The sequence below is a fragment of the Solea solea genome, chromosome 4 (genome assembly GCF_958295425.1).
Source record: "Solea solea chromosome 4, fSolSol10.1, whole genome shotgun sequence".
In the NCBI taxonomy this organism is placed as follows: domain Eukaryota; kingdom Metazoa; phylum Chordata; class Actinopteri; order Pleuronectiformes; family Soleidae; genus Solea; species Solea solea.
In genome coordinates, this window is record NC_081137.1 from 19,008,547 (window position 1) to 19,024,663 (window position 16,117).

Genomic DNA, 16,117 nt, shown 5'->3' on the forward strand with positions numbered 1-16,117 from the left:
TATTTTTAGGGTCTTGGGGTTAGGGTTAGGGAGCTTCTTAGTTTGGGAAGCTCCTTTTTCTGTCGTGAGTTTCTGTTTGTCAAAGCACTTAAACTCTTCTGTTTTCTAATATTAATAACAGGTTATATGTCGTGTGTAATAATAATAATAAAATAATAATAATAATAGCTTCTTGCATTTAAATAGGGTTCTACACACCTAATAACTAGGACCATGCGCAGTCATGAATGGCCCTTGCGTCCCCCACGCAAGTCGGGGAGTGCAGCAGTTCCCTGACCTCACTCGACAGTCTTCACTTTTATTCGTTATTGGGACATATTTCGGGGTCAGGTATGAAGTTTTGAGGGGGTTGGTCGATGTATGCCAAAGTTATAGGGCACTTCCTGTTTCGCCCAAAACGCCGATGGCTACGTAAAAACCTTTCGACAACTTTTAGCCTCGGATGTATCTGGTACAAATTGTTGTGTTTGTACAATGTTGGTGCGACACACACGCTCATAGGAGTTTATGTACATTGCAAATCGCCAAAATGGATGGCAACATTTTGGCACTCAATTTGGCCTCTGTTTTCACCTTAGGGGGGCGCTATAGAGCCATTGAGCAACACACAAGTCCGGGCACTGTGCCAATATCGCATTTTTGCCAGACCTGACCTCCGTGCTAAGTTTATATGCACGTTTAACTCACTCAGAAATGACCACAAAGCCACAGATTAAATAACGATAAAATAATATTAACAATAGGTTCCATGGACACATTTGTGCAGTAATAATGGGTAATCATACTGGCTAGGATTATTAGTATTATTACCTTTTAAATTGTTGGATTGTACATTGTGCCATTTTGTGTATTGTCATTCGTCAAAGCCAAATGTCACACACACACACACAGCACTGTAGTAGTTTCACTTTTTGAACATCACCTCCTCTCTATGATGACCTTCACGTGGCTACAAGAGTGGCCAGATTTCCAAAAGCACCTCACAGCACCAAAGGCGGAAAAAAGCCCCAGCGTTGCCTCCTCCTCCTCCTCTTGTTTCTCTCTCTCTCTCTCTCTCTCTCTCTCTCTCGCTCTCTCTCCTCGCTGTGTCACCTGCGCTCCCTCCCTCCCTCCCTCCCTCCTCTCTCTCGCTCTCTCTCACACACACACACTCATTTCTCTCGCACACTCAAAAGAAGAGGCAGAAACTGAGCGCGCTCTCCGGCTACGTTTTGGACTTTCCACCCGCTCTCACCACAACAGCGACGTATCCTCCGGCTACACACCGCGCTCAGCTCACTCTCAGCGGCTCCACTGCGCCTCCGTAGACGCTCCTCACTTCCTCTGAACGACTTTTTGTTTTTTTATGACCAGGATGACTGCGGCTGTTTTCCTGTTGCTGGCTCTCATGTGCGCCGGCACACTCGCCCAAGGTAAGCGCCGCTCCAACACTGTACTCTATCTGTTTCTTTTCCCCCGGAAGTCACCTTTTACTGCTCTGTGCGTAAAAGTCGTTAGCGCGTAAAACGTGTCAAGCTTCTGTTTCCTTTCCTTCTTCTTCTTCTTCTTCTTCTTCTTCTTCTTGTTGTTGTTGTAAGCCTGCTTGTAACACACACGCTCACTTTGAATACCTGCAGGGTGACGCACACCTTACACCTGAACTTCCCGCTCCTGCTTCCATAATAATGATACTTGAGCGTAGTCATGGGATTCGTGTGCCTGAATCTGCGGGGAATACACAAAACCCCTGATTTTATTATAATAATAATAATAATGACAATAATAATAATAATAAAAATAATAATAATGCAGTCTCGATTAGAAAAGGTCAAGTCTACGTCCTAATATTCACAGTCAGACTCTGAAGGTTAATCCATGTGCAGTTGATACCAGCTGAATACCATTTATTACTAAATATTTACTTCATTGTGATACAGTAGCGTCTATATGGTAATGTGTAGCACCTTTTAATGTTGGCTAAATGTCTCCTCGTATGTGAACATGATGTGTTGGGCACTTGCTTTTAATAAAGCCAGCTCCCTGCCTAAACAAATAATCCACACCCCCCTCCCCTCCCCTCCTCCCTCCCCTCCCTTCTCCTGCTTCTCTTCTCTTCCTGGCACCCCCAGGGTGAAATAGTGGTCACTGCTATCAGATCATTTGTTTGTAATTAGGGATGTGGTTGTTTAAATTCTCTAGTAATCCAAGCCTCTGTTTGTGTGTGTGTGTGTGTATGTATATATATATGTATAATGAGTGTGTGTGTGTGTGTGTGTGTGTTTGAATGGACCACAGAGGGGCAGCCAGAAATACCGCCGTCATACAAAGTCTAATGACTTTTGTCACTCCAGTCACAGGATCGTCTTACCACTCCGTGTTGTTATACGTGTATAAGTCCTTGTTCCTGTGTTTATAAACACAGCATTTCATTAGAGCCGTGCTTTAGTGGAGAAGCTAAATATTTTCTGGACCCGTGTTTTGGCTTGTTTTTTTAAATAAACCCTGTGTACTTTCTGAGGTCTGAGGGGGTGAAAGGCTTTTGTTTTGAAAGAGTGTTGGGTCATTTATAGACAGGACAAGTCAGACTAAATGTTTTTTTGTTTTTTTCTTTGTTATCTCTGTTTGTTGCGTCTGTGTCACTGGCCACCTCCAGCCATTTGGGGGGCTGGTCTTCGTCAGGGCGGCTGGAGGACAGGCAGCCTGTCTCACTTGTGGATCTCTCTCTCTCTCTCTGTGTGTGTGTGTGTGTGTGTGTGTGTGTGTGTGGTAGGAGGTTTGACAGGAAAGGGGGTGGGTGGGTGGGTTCCATCACCGTCACTTGATGCTGTCTGCTCTGTCTCTGGATCAGTGACTCCGCAGGAGGACGGCGCGCGCCTGTTTCATATCACTTATTTATTTATTTGGTCACGGTCACATATTTGATTCAAAGTGAAAAAAAGCCTTATTCTCCACATAGTGACAGATAGCAGCAGCGGTGGCGGCGGCGCATGGATTGCAGCAGAAGTTGGTTTCCAGCCCCTGATCTGTGGCCGTCCTCACATCAAAGCAGGGGGGCCCCCTGCTTTCAAAGGGACTTTCAGATTTAGGGGTTTTGATGCCACAGAAGGCTTTTCGGTGGCTAATGTGAGGGGGGATAAAGCAAAGTGCTGGGCTGTTGAGGGTATGTACAGGTTAACAGTTCGGAGAAGTCACTATCAATAGCATCAAATGTTCCTGGTGAAGAGCTTCAAATTCTTCTTTTTTGATAGAAAGTCTGCAAACAAACAAAAACACCTCTTTTACACCGTGATCAGTGCGTACATGTACGTTTTTGTCATCAAAGCTAAACCAGTCCTCTTCTCTTACAAATTTCTGAACATCAAAGGAATATTTTCATGTGTTGTTGGTGCGAGAGAGGCTAGCTTTTGTGAAGTGCTGAACCACTCGAGCCAATTGTTTTGAAAATGGGTTAATTACTCGAAAAAGCTTCAGACAGAGTGACCTCTCCTGGACGGGAGGCTTTTACTCAGTGAGCAGCGTCGGATAAACTACTTTACTTAGAAAAGAAAAGACCTTTCGTTCTGAACCATCTTTGCTTTGATCACGCTTTTAGAAATATGATCTTTGCTTTGACTGAATATTATGTTATATTTACAGATAAAGATTGGTGAATGGGTGTATTGTTGCTATTGAGGAGAGAGTGCTGGGAAAATGCGGTGTAGGTTGTAACTATGGCAGCGGGTGATGATGTGGGATGGTGTTTTTTGTTTTGGGATCGAGCCGGGTTCTTCTTTTTTGGCTCACAACACTCGCTCACGAGGAACAGCGCCAAGGAATCACCTGATTGGACCGCGAACCAGTCAGGTGATTCAATCAGGCAACCAAGCAGTTGCTGCGTTGGATCACGTCATATGTCACAAGACCTTCTTAAGCAGTGGTTCTTTGGAATTTTAGTTCAGAGTCTGTGTCGCACTGCCATCACTACTTGGTTCTCAAACTGTGCTACGTGTACTACCAGTGGTACTCGAGCTTCCTCATGTGGTACTCGGAGGAAAATCGGTGATTGGAGCGGAGCTGAGGAATTTTGAGAAAAATTAGAGTCACCTTATCTCTCGCTCCATCTTAATCTAATTTCCCTATGCTAGTGTGTGAAGTATAACTTGAGGAAGAGGAGGTTGATGAGAGGGCAAATTATCTTATTGGGAATAAATCCACTGCGTGGGGAAAGCTGACTTTACTTTAGTACAATTTCAGTCAAACTAGCACTCTAACATGTATAATTAAAAGCCCGGTTTAGCTGAACTAACACGGGCATTTGTTATTTCTACTATGTGAATAAATGTTCTGAGCATTCGCCAAGGTGTCATGTTTCCATCACTGCCGATGGGAGCAGGAAATCAGGGGATGATAAAAAACCTGCAGAGTCACTTGAATCCAAAGTGAATGCAGATTGTTTCCATTCACTGTGCAGACAAAAGCCACATGTTGAAAGCCTGATTTATGGCTCCACGCTCGTTCTACGGTACGCGCCAGTCTCTGGACGACCCGCACCTCCTACGGAAATGTAACTACACGGTGCAGCGAGGCAGAGCTTCACAGCTGTGATTGGTCCACTTGGTGCATTATATTCCGGCTCCATGAACCAAGCGCGGTGAAGGATGGATTGTGTCGAGAAGTATGATTTGTATGACCTGTAATCTTCCCATTACAAAGACACAGATTGCAGCAAACTCCGTCTCCCGAGATTGCTTGTTTACTACGGGTTTTTTTCCCTTATTTTATTTTTCAATTTGTTTGGATCGAGACAGTGTGGAGGAGACAGGAAACAAGGTTAGAGAGATGGAAGAGACAGGCAGTAAAAGGTCCGCCCGACTGGGAGTTGAACCTTTGGCCAGCTGCTGAAGGCATATTGCCCATGTGGTTTGCATCCTAACCACTTAGTCGGCCATTGTTTGAAATAATAAGCAGCGGCTCCATGTGGAAGCAAACACTGTGTCTCTCAGCACATGAGACTTATCCTCCTGTCACTGTTGGTTCAGTGGTTGTACACAGAGATGAAGTGTAAAAAGTAACTGTTCACCCGTTCAATCTCAGTCGCCATTGTTTGATGTACACAAAGAATCTCAACACAGTGGCATAACAAGTTTTTCCCATCATGATGAGAAGGGGAGGGCCTTCTGCACTTTCTATCCTGACTCAAAAGCCCTGTTTTATTCTCTGCTTTATCTTGGTTAAAACCGGGAATGCAGCAACAGCAGCAGCAGTAGTGGCAGAGATGCATTCTGATAGGTTTGTACTTTTCAGAAAGATCATTCAGTGCCAGAGCACACGTGTAACTGAAAGCTTGTACTAGGACTCGGATTAAGTTCCTGCTGCAGGCCAGGTTTTCCCTCTTTTATGGTGTCACTGGTGTCATAGGCCGTGCAACAAAGGGAGGCTCATAAAAGTTAACTTTGAATAAAATGTGACTTTAAGGTTTGATATGATCTGCTTTTGACCTAGATCCTGATACTGTAGGGAAGAGCTGCTACCTGCCAGATATCTGATAACAACCAGTTAATAATCAACTACTACATTGGTGCATTGCCAGAAAAAACGGTTTATCCTCCCAGTGGCGTGATGGCTATCCATCTTGTTTAAGATGCATTTTTTTAAATGTCCTATTTTTTTCCATTTGAAGCACAAATGTCCCCCATTACTGTACCTCGATCCTTTTGATCCTTTTTGAGCATGGATTATTATTCATTCTAGTCGACTCATGCTTTAAGTATGTGCCATGAAATGGACCCAATGCCTTAAATTGTGGATTATAGGTCAAGCAAACTCTCCTCTCTTTAATCTTAGGTCTTTTTCTCTTGTTGAAAGCATCAATAAATTAGGTGTGTACCAGTTTCTAACCAACCTGTCTTTCTGAGTGTTAAATGCTGATGATGTAGACGTTCTAAAATCAATCACTGCCTTATAAAACATTAGCAAAACAACAATTAATAAGTTAAGACTTTTAAAATACATATAAACATTTTTACTAATTCAAATTGCAGACTAACACATCCAGATAGTGAATTAATACTGCATACATTAAACTGGATCTCAACTGGGCACTGTACACATGCTCCACACTTACTCCCTTCTGGCTTTGACATGGAAATAATAGAAGAAGCCGGTACACAGAAGAAGAAGAAGAAGAAGAAGACAACAGAGAGGAAAAACATGACAAAAACATGGCAGGTACATTTTTAGGACTGACAAGGAGACTGAGGTAAAGCGCTGCCAGCTCAAAGAATGAACTATTTTAAAGCTTATAGATGGTAGGAAGACTTGGAATAGCACTGGCCAGTCGGTAAACCAGACACTGCCTAATATAGTAAGCTGAAAAGGGGGCACATCACCACCAATCAACTGATAGATTCCCTGCTTCTGCTTGTGCACTGGGACAAGAGCAAGTGGTTCTATAAAACAATGTATTTGAGCTGCAAATGAAAAACAATGAATGTCAACAGAGCTTCCGTCGTGTATAGGAAGTTTGATAAGGCTGGAACTAAAACAGTGAGTCACAGCTTACATCCGTGTCTGCTCAGACTTTTATGATACATACTCATGTTTCACTGCAAACAACATTCAACCTGAAAACACAATGACCCTGGCCATGGAGACAGATAAAAAAAGGGGGTCATTACTGCTTCTAGTCAGCACAGCCAGACAAGATCATGGGAGTGGTATGTACTGTAGTGCCACTTGAAAATTGCCTTTGTTTGGGGGACAGGGTGTTTTGAAAAGTGATCTCTATCTGCCTTGACATGTAAAACTGGAGGGAAAATACCTTGATGGTTGTCTGTGCTGGGTAAGGTGGGGCTGGGAGCTCCATCCAAACCACCCCAGTTGCTAATTTCTGAAAGGTCACAGTCTGTTTGAAGCTCCACCTAAATCGTTCTGTCAGATCGTTTTATTCTCCTTGGTTATTCCGAACGCCTCCTTTAGCTCCTCCTGCTCCTAGGGGCACATCAGCCCACCACACCCCCCCCCCCCTGTAACTATTGCTATTGTCATGTGAAAGGGCTCAAAGGTTTATATGGTTCCTTCAATAGGTTAGGGGAAGTCCTTCTCCCATGAGCTGCTGGGGAAATGATTTCAGAAACTGTGACTGATACATCACATGTTTTATAGAAATTCTGAAAAAAAAGGTGACATCTGAGAGAAGCAAGGGTTTTTTCCTCCAGCGGCGATGACATCATAAAGAGCAGAGAGAGCTCAGGATGTCATCATGATATTATCAGCACTCAGGAGAGATGCTGGAAATAAATGTTGGTGTTGAAGTGTGGCTGTGGCATTAACTCTGCACCCGGGTTAATACAGTGATTCAGTCCTACACTTAACTGCTTCTCTTTCTTCGGCTCGATTAACAGTTCCCTTTCTCCACAGAAACAAATGTGGCTCGCTTTAATTAATTCTGTTGTTTCCACCTACATTGGCATGTAAATGCAAACGTACTGTTGAGTAAATAAAGAATCCCCCGGGCGGCGCTCGTGGTGGATGAAATGACAACGCGTCCTCTTTCTCTCTCTCTCTCATCCGCGATCAAGGTGTTTGTGCATGCAGCTCATTTACTGTCTGGACATGAAACACAAATTGGTACTTTAAAGATGTCAAGACACTCGGAACAGTTCGTGAGAGTAAACTTCATCCTCGCCATAGCGGAATACTCAAAACATTTGAACCCATTTGAGGCCACACGGCTGTGTAGAAGGACCTGCAATTAAAGGACCTTTCTGAGTTTGAGTGTTAACTGGACACTCTAAATTGAGAGTGGACATTTGTTTGTCTCTATGTGTTGGCTCTGTGATGGACTGGTGACCTGTATAATGTTTACCCCCCCCTGTCGCTGGTGCGAACCTAGTGTGGGGGATAAAGTGGTAGACAACGAGTGAGTCAAGCCATTTGAAAAGATTTTGACCCCGCCTTTCGCCCTTTGCGCCCATATACTTGTCATTACGGTAGCCCTCAGGACTTCCCGTGGAACGACTGACAAGATTCACCAGCGACCGTATTCCTAAACGGTTGAATAACTGCCAGATATTGAACATTATCTTGCAAAAAGGAGCAGAAAGGGAGGCAGAAGCAATACAACAGCCATAAAATCAATATAAATCCAGGCGCCCTGATTATCTCGATGGTCATAAGAGGGTTAATAGCTATTTTAAAATCACCTGTTTAGAGCTGGGAAATGATCATGGTTTCCCTCAGAGCATCAACATCCTTTCCATAAAAGAACATGTCACACTCAGACCTGTATTCAGCCTTGTCCACATGTTATTGGATCACTGAGGACAGATGTTATTACCAGGTCGGTTACTGTTATTCGCCGCCGTAAACACGTCCACCTACGAGCACGGCTGCCACTTCTAATTATAATAATAATTATCGAGTGGTTGTCATGTCCTTAAGCGGCGAAATTGTCTGGAGCGTCCATCAGAGTCTCGCTGCAAACCGCGCGCACCAAATATATTCCGTTTTGTTCCGTGATAGACAAGCAAAGGAAATGGGAAAATCTTCACATTCAAGAAACAGAAATCTGACAATGTTTTATTATATTAAACTTGAACCACTTAATTAATTATACAATAGCTGCCAATTAACTTATTCAGTAAAACGCTCTACTTCAAATAATTGAGGAATAGGTTGCTTGATGAGACACATTATCAAACTATGTCACAAAATTAATATTAAAATGTTTTTTCCCTCGAACAGAACGTGCACTGTTACATAGTTAATGTTGCTCGGACACTGTCTCTGTGTGGCTCGCTTTTGTGTGCACACGTAGTTTAAGACAGCAGATTATTCCTCCAGCACACACTGCACCTTCAACAAAGATACACAATCTGCCGCAGCGAGCAAAGAGAAGCTAATGAAAGATCAGGAACAGACCATGTTAAATGTGTATGGTAAGTCCCTGCCATTCCTCTTTGTCAAGATGAGAAGCATATCTAATGCTGGAGCCTCAAATCAGGCTGTGTGTGTGTTGGTCGGTACAGTGGAACTCCCCCCCCCCCCTGCATTTTCAGCAAACTCCCCTCCCCTATCGAGGGCAAAAAAGGAAGCTGTCTAAAGTGAAAGTGAATTTACTCATGGGCAAACCCACGGCGACTCACTCACACTCACATGAGAGTGTGACTCACTGGCAAAGTGACTCTTCCTCCTGTGGTGAGCAACGTCAGGTTGTTCCCATCTTGTAATGATGTCATGGTGAAAAGTCGCTTGACAGTTCCAGGGAAGCGTGACTGTGTCGAAATGAGAAGTTAAACGCTCCGTTTGCCCAAATCCCATCAGTGGTGCAGCGGCGGCGGCGGCGGCGGTGGTGGCTTTGTTTAATGTGCAGGAGAAAAAAATTCAAATTTGATCAAGACCACCTCGCCAAGAAGGAAGGAGGAGGAGGAAGCGAGAGGAAAGTACAGAAAGTCATAGGTTGATCAGGGGTTAGTGTAGCTGAGCAAAAAATCCAAACTAAATGAGTATGAAGACACTATTTCTTTTTTCTCTTTGACCTCGGCTGTGGATTACTCTCTCATTAGGGATGAATCGGTATGAAAAAAGTAATTATCATGGATTATTACAGTATTAAAACGCTAATAAAATATTAATGTGAATATAATACACACACTGAATCACTGCCATCATTAGTATTATTGTTATTATTATTACTATATCAATTATATATAATATTGTATGAAGTCCCAGGTGCGTCTCTGTCGCACTGTCCCAGCCTTTCACCGTGTTTTCATCGTCATTAAACAAACCCCTGCATCTGAAACACTGTAGTAAACTTCCCTGTGATACTGGAAAGAGTTTGTGTTTTTTTGTCGGCGCAGTAATCAAACGAGGGTTTAAAGATAATTAAAATCTGAGATGACGATGCTCACCTTCGGGAACGCTTTCCGTCCTCGGCTCCCCACCCCTGTGTGCTCCTGGTAATGGAGTCATTTAAGTTGTGTGATGAGCAGAGATGGGGACCTCCCATTAGACTTTGATAAATGGCTGCAGATATATTAACTTTCTTATTCCCCCGACGGAACCACACACACACACACACACACACACACAAACCCCACCGTATATATGTGTACATTCAAATGAAAAACATTTGTTTGTTAGTGTTTGTGTGTGTGTGTGTGTCCACTTGTTTTGGTTACTTCTTGAGGACTTTTTGTGGCATTATATAAGCATTGACTTTATCAGAATGAATGGAAATCAATGCAATGTCCTCACAAGAATAGCTGTTTCAAGTATGTCCAGTGGTCCAAGTGAGGCAGAACCTCATTCCTGAGGAAGTGGTTAAGTTTAGAGCTAAGATTTTAATTGTGGCTAAGTTAATGTTAGGGTATTTTTGCTGTTAAAATGAATGGAATTTAAAATGCAGTGTCCTAAGAGGCATAGCAAGCCTGTGTGTGTGTGTGTGTGTGTGTTTAGGGCCGCCACTGGATGAGTTTCATTTGAAAGGAGCACGCTGTGCTCAGAAAGACTATTATTTATGTAGATAAGAGGTTATTCTTTCCCAGAAGTCCTTGCCACGGCATGCTGAGAGAGCTACTGAGAAAGCTCAGTCAGATAAGTTCTAAATAAAAGATAGAATAAATGTATTTGCAATACGCAGATCACTTTGTAGGCGCTGAATACACGAGCCGTGGATGTTTCTCTCGTCAGCCACGTCACCCCGGGAACTCTGACACGTACTTATCAGTCTGAGGAAGTTTGGCTCTTATTGTTCACTGAAAAGAGCGATGACCTCATGAGCTCACATACAAGTCTCCACCCCTTATCTGAGGCAGTTCTAAAAAAAGCTATTTACAGACATGAATGTGGGGTGTGGAAAAGGACAGGAAATTTGAATCAGTTAGGAGTCAACCATTAAAGTATTGTTACTCTGTGATCTGTCACCTTTTTTTTTTGGTGTACATAACGTTTATTCTTCTCAGATTTTCCATTTTTAAATGTGATTATTTTCTAGTTTCTCTGCTTAGTGGACACATTTGGTGTGTGGACAAACCATGACCTCTGAGGAAGCGTTCTAAAAGAGAGTTGGAGTGTTAATGTGTTAATATCGGCAGTGACTTTCAGCCTAATATCATCTGTCACAAGCCTTTCCGTGCTCATTGGATGAGAGGAGCCCAGGACAGAGAGCCGTTCTCCCCGTTGATCAAACTCAACAATCAACTATTTTTCCAGCGATCTGCCTTCTGCAGCTTTAAACCAACACGGACTCTCTGAGAGTCTTATTAAAGCCCGGCTGTTGTTGAAGTGTATGGTGAAAAACCCTCTTGGGACCCTGTTAGGACTGAAAATGAAAAAGAAATCAACAGACGCAAACCAATTATAACTGGATTTAGACTCCTATAAGCAGCAGCCATTGTTGCAACCATACATGTCAGTATCCGGATGCAGTTGAGAGATCTTTAAAAGAAAAGAAAAAAGCTGTGTTACGACTCAGCTGAAGGGGATTTGGGGGTAGAACCATTCCATGGCCTTGCCCTCTGTCGGGGCTTTATATCCTCTTTGACTACGTTTGACGACTGAGGCCGTATTCCCTCAACCTCGTGGATAAACTAGCGTTGAGGACGTGAGCATAATGGAGACTTTGCATAGAAAAGTGCTGCATTGATCCCTAAATCATCACGCTTGCTCCTCCGGATAAAATAGCCTGACCTGACACCACTTAACCAGCTATTTATCCACTCAACGTAAAATGGATGAACGTAGTCCTGTCTCCGAAATGAAATGATCACATCACCTCAACAGGGTAGTATAACAACACTACCTGGCTACCTGCTGGACACCGCTTGAATAAAGTCCATGATGCACATTTCTTGCCAAGAAAGTGGGTTTTCCTAAAAGCTAAACACTGACTTTTATGTGTATGAACATGAGCAGGTCTGATATTTGAGACACAAGCATTTGACTTGTTGTTTGACCTGCATTCCTGAGAGGTGCAGGTCAGCTCGTCTCCCGTGAGCTAAAAATGAAAATATGCACGTTACACAACACAAATCACCTGAATAAGAATCTGCCATTCGCTGCTTCATAAAGTCTCCATATTATATATATATATATATATATATATATATATATATATATATATGTTCTTAATCCGGCAGAATCTCCACCTGTTTCTGAGCTGATCAAAACCACTGGATTTCAAAAAAGAGATAGAACAGTGTGATCACTCTATTCACGGTAATTTGATTTGTCACAACAGCTTCTCGCCAGACTTGACTTCACAATCTTTCATTTCTGCACAAAATGTCAGCGCCTGTTGTGATCGCCTTGAAAGATGTGACAGTGAGGCATTTCCCTGCGCGCCAAAGGATTGAGTTACAGTGTATGTGAAGGTGGGGGTACCTAAGCAGCAGACTTAGGGGGCAAGAGGGCACATCGCTGGGTTTTTTGGGCTCATACTGTACAGCCACGACAATGTGGAGCGGGCGTCTCGGTGTTTGAGCGCGGTGGCTGACAACAGGGGCACCAGAAGAGGCAGGAAAGTGGGTCATGTTGACATTCTCTGCTACTTTTTAATTGGTGTGTCTCGGTGGCTTTCACAAAGCGAGCATTCATCTCGTATTTGCCCCTGCAAAGGGCTCCTATTGCTCAATGAAAGCACAACAGCGGTAGATTCGCCCCCACTTGTGGCAAGCGGTGATGAGCTTGTGTCCACCACCTCGGGCCGCGCGAATAATTGCCAAGTAATCCAATAATCTGCTTTATGATTAAGGGCAATATTAGAAATGGAAACGCACGCCGCAAAGGGCAAATGTGGGACAAACAAAACAGCATTGTTTTGTATTTGGAATTCCGCAGGAACAAAAAAAAAATTGCCTTTTTAGCATGATTTGAATATTCGTAAATATCAGTCCGAAATAATCACATTATGCTCTACCGCCACCTAGCATTGTCTCCAGAATTCCTCTGTAAACATTAAGATAATGGATCTGTTGTTCATTAACAGCCAACACGCTTCACACACAGCAGAGTGATTAGAATAAGCCTGTGGGGATTTGAATGTCAGCTTACAATCCAAATTTTTGCAACCCCTTCATCAGCATATACCACCACCGAAGACATGATTCGTCAAATTCTGACTCGGCTGCTTTGTCTGACTTTGTGACTATGCTTCTGCGGTTCCTTTGAAATGCTGTGGGGGGGAAACAAGGTGCAGCTCGGGTCTGGATTTGAAACTTTAATTTGTGTGTGAGGAGGAGGAGGAGGAGTGGTGTTGTTGCCAACAACTTTTCTTTTTTTTTTTTTTTACAAGGTCTCTCTCTGTTCGTACAAAAGCAAGACACATCATAGAAATGTGAAATTCCTTAAGAGAAAAAAAAAAAACTTGAGATAAAGGAAAGTAAAAACACTGACAGCAAGTAGGCCAAGGGAATAAAATTGGAAATTCTCTGCCATGTTTTTCTAGAGAGCGGTAAATCGCCCCACTGGTGGTTGTGTCGCTACGACACCGTTGATAAATGGACCTTGAGTCGCGGCGTGGCGACCATCGGGTGAGACGAGGGTTCGGCTACACGGACACGTGTCCTCATTTCCCAAAGACCTTCGGATAAACACGTTCACGGGGGATGCGAGCTCAGTCCGTCGCAGAGCCGTTTGGGGACGGCGCTGGAATGGAAACATTTATTAGATGCACAAAGCTTTCTAACATTTGCCTGCAGCAGTGCGAAGGAGGAGGAGAGATGTGAATTTAAAGCAGGAGGATGTGAAAGGCCTGACCTTGGGCTGTAATGGGAGGAAAGCCGAGATTCATCTTGTGTTAATGGGCTCTCTGGTTTATTGTGGCTCTGACATAGAAGTATATCAATGGCAACCTGACCAGACAAAGTGTCAGAGGATCCGGCTCAGTGAAAAGGGCTTTGCCATTAAAGCTTTTTGTTTGTTTTTCCTGACCGTTTTCAAATGACTCTACGCCGTCGTAAACAATCCCAGCTCATTGCAGCTGCGAGATATTGAACGCGGGGAAATCTGTCATCCCGGCGACGAGCGATACATTTTTCATACCGATCACAAGCGTCGACATCAGCGAGGACATTAAAATTCAAAGCGCACTAATAGTGGAAAAAGTTACTTTTTTTCGGAGAATTCCTGATCCATAACACAAAATCTGCAGTCTGCACGACTCTCTCCTTCCTTTACAATCTTGTGGGTGTTTTTTTTTTTTTGTGTTATCCCTCCAGCATGCTGTTTCTGTTGGTAATCCTAAACCTTATACAGCCTGAAGCCCAGGCTTTTGGTTTTTAATCTGACAGCCACCTCTGTGCTTGTGTACCAGTTGGTGGTACAACATGATGCTTCACATGATGCTGTCGAGCGGCTCAGGTTTCAGCTCGGTGGGACAGGCGACGCGGCCCACTCTCATCCCTGTTCACACAATCTGCAGGAGATCCAAATAAAAAAAAAAACATCTTAAGGACATTTCATCCTTGAAGTGCGGCGGCAATACTGTTGTGGAGGGTATTAATATTGATATTAATGCATCATTGACGAGAGATGAAACTGATTTCCTTTGCATTAATGCGAGCACGAGACGTGGATAAATGGCCCCCGTTGGGAAACCACCTCAGCTACCAGTTACTCTGGGGTTGTTAAAACGAAGACAGTTGCTCACAGTGAGTGTCATTGTGGTATTTGTATTAGTGGATATGTTGGGGGTTTTTCAGAGTAAAAGCCCCACAAAATCCATTTTCTGAAATGAAGTTAGACGTGGACATTTTTTTTGGCTGTTCACTCTATAACAAACGCAGCAGGAGTTCCCGCGTTGGACAGGAGACAACTCTGGAAATGCCAGGTGGGGGCGGGGGGAGGGGGGTGTTTGGTTTGGGGTCACAACGTGCAGGAGGCAAATTTAAATCAAGCTTGCTTGCATTCTTCTTGCAAGGGGCTCACTCAGACATTATAGTGACATATGACTCAGGAGAATGTTTGGAGCAGCATTTTGGTTTTCAAAGGCCCCCCCCCATGGACGATCTCCAAAGAATGTCAGGACTCCGCTGGCCGTCTGAAAGCAGCTACAGCGGTCAGGGCTTTCAGACAGTCGGCGGGGCTTGGTCACTGTCCTATTTTTGTCCATTGTGTTTTTTACACCGTGGCTAAAATGTTATAATTACAAACAGGATCCAATACAGTTTCAGCACCAGGTGCCAATAGTCTGTTGATAATTTCTAGAGCTGCAACTAATGATTATTTTCATAATCGATTAATCGTTTGGTCCATAAAATGTCAGAAAACCTTAAAAACATTGTTGATCGTCGTTCGTCAAACCTGGAAGTGACGATGTTCTTAAATGTCTTGTTTTGTTCACAAACCAAAATGATTCACTTTGAATGATGATGAAGAAATGAAGAAAATACTCACATTTAAGAAGCTTAAACAATCAGAAATCTTGTTTTAATCACGAAAAAAGCTTCAAACCAATTCATCGATTATCAAAATAGTTGTCGGTTGATTTAATAATCGAAGTTAATCAATGTATTCTCATAGAGGAGCATATATTTTCCACACTGTTGACTTATGGTTAAGCTCCATAGTGCGTATCAGCTTCACAATACGTGGATTATTCGGAGTTCTTCAGAAAAGCTCACATAAATTTGTGATTGTCACTTCTATTTTCTTTTTTTTTAAGACTCTAAATGGAGAAATAATAAAATACTGTGCTTTGGTCCTCGGCGGCACTCGCACTGTGGTATGTGATCCCGGTAAACAGCGCAATACCCTTCCCGACAAATACTGTCACGGACTCATGAGTTCAAGAATCAGTCAAAAGACGGAGAAGAGATGGACTTTTCTCTGGCGAGCAGATGCTGCTGTCTGACAGTTTCTGTCAGAGGCTGAGAAATCCACCAATCTGAGCCAGACATGCAGCCAAAAACATATACTCCGAGTGTGACGCCTGTGGGAGTGTGTGTGTGTGTGTTAGTAATCATTAGCAGCGAGCTTCCAGAGAGCAGCGAGGAGACCAGATAGTGTTTCAGACATCAGTGTACACACTGAATTACTCGTTATTTCCAAATTTAGCTCGAGCTAAGACTTGGCGAGGAGATATCAGACATCTGGGCGGGGTGGGGGGGGTGGGGGGGGGACTCGAGCTCTTAAGTTCTATTGACATAATTTCCAG

The 16,117-nt window shown here is 43.4% G+C and overlaps 1 protein-coding gene across 3 annotated transcripts in view; it reads left to right on the top strand.

Annotated features, from left to right (window-relative positions):
• The first annotated feature begins 1,120 nt into the window (after window positions 1-1,120).
• The window catches only part of alcama (activated leukocyte cell adhesion molecule a), an 82,790-nt gene continuing 67,793 nt past the window's right edge, over window positions 1,121-16,117 (top strand). For 2 of the 3 annotated variants that reach the window (XM_058627428.1, XM_058627429.1), the window contains exon 1: window positions 1,121-1,412. In XM_058627428.1, coding sequence (XP_058483411.1) covers window positions 1,346-1,412 — 67 coding nt within the window. In that variant the 5' untranslated portion in view covers window positions 1,121-1,345. The remainder of the gene's footprint in view (window positions 1,413-16,117) is intronic. The other variant, XM_058627427.1, reaches the window with a different exon arrangement.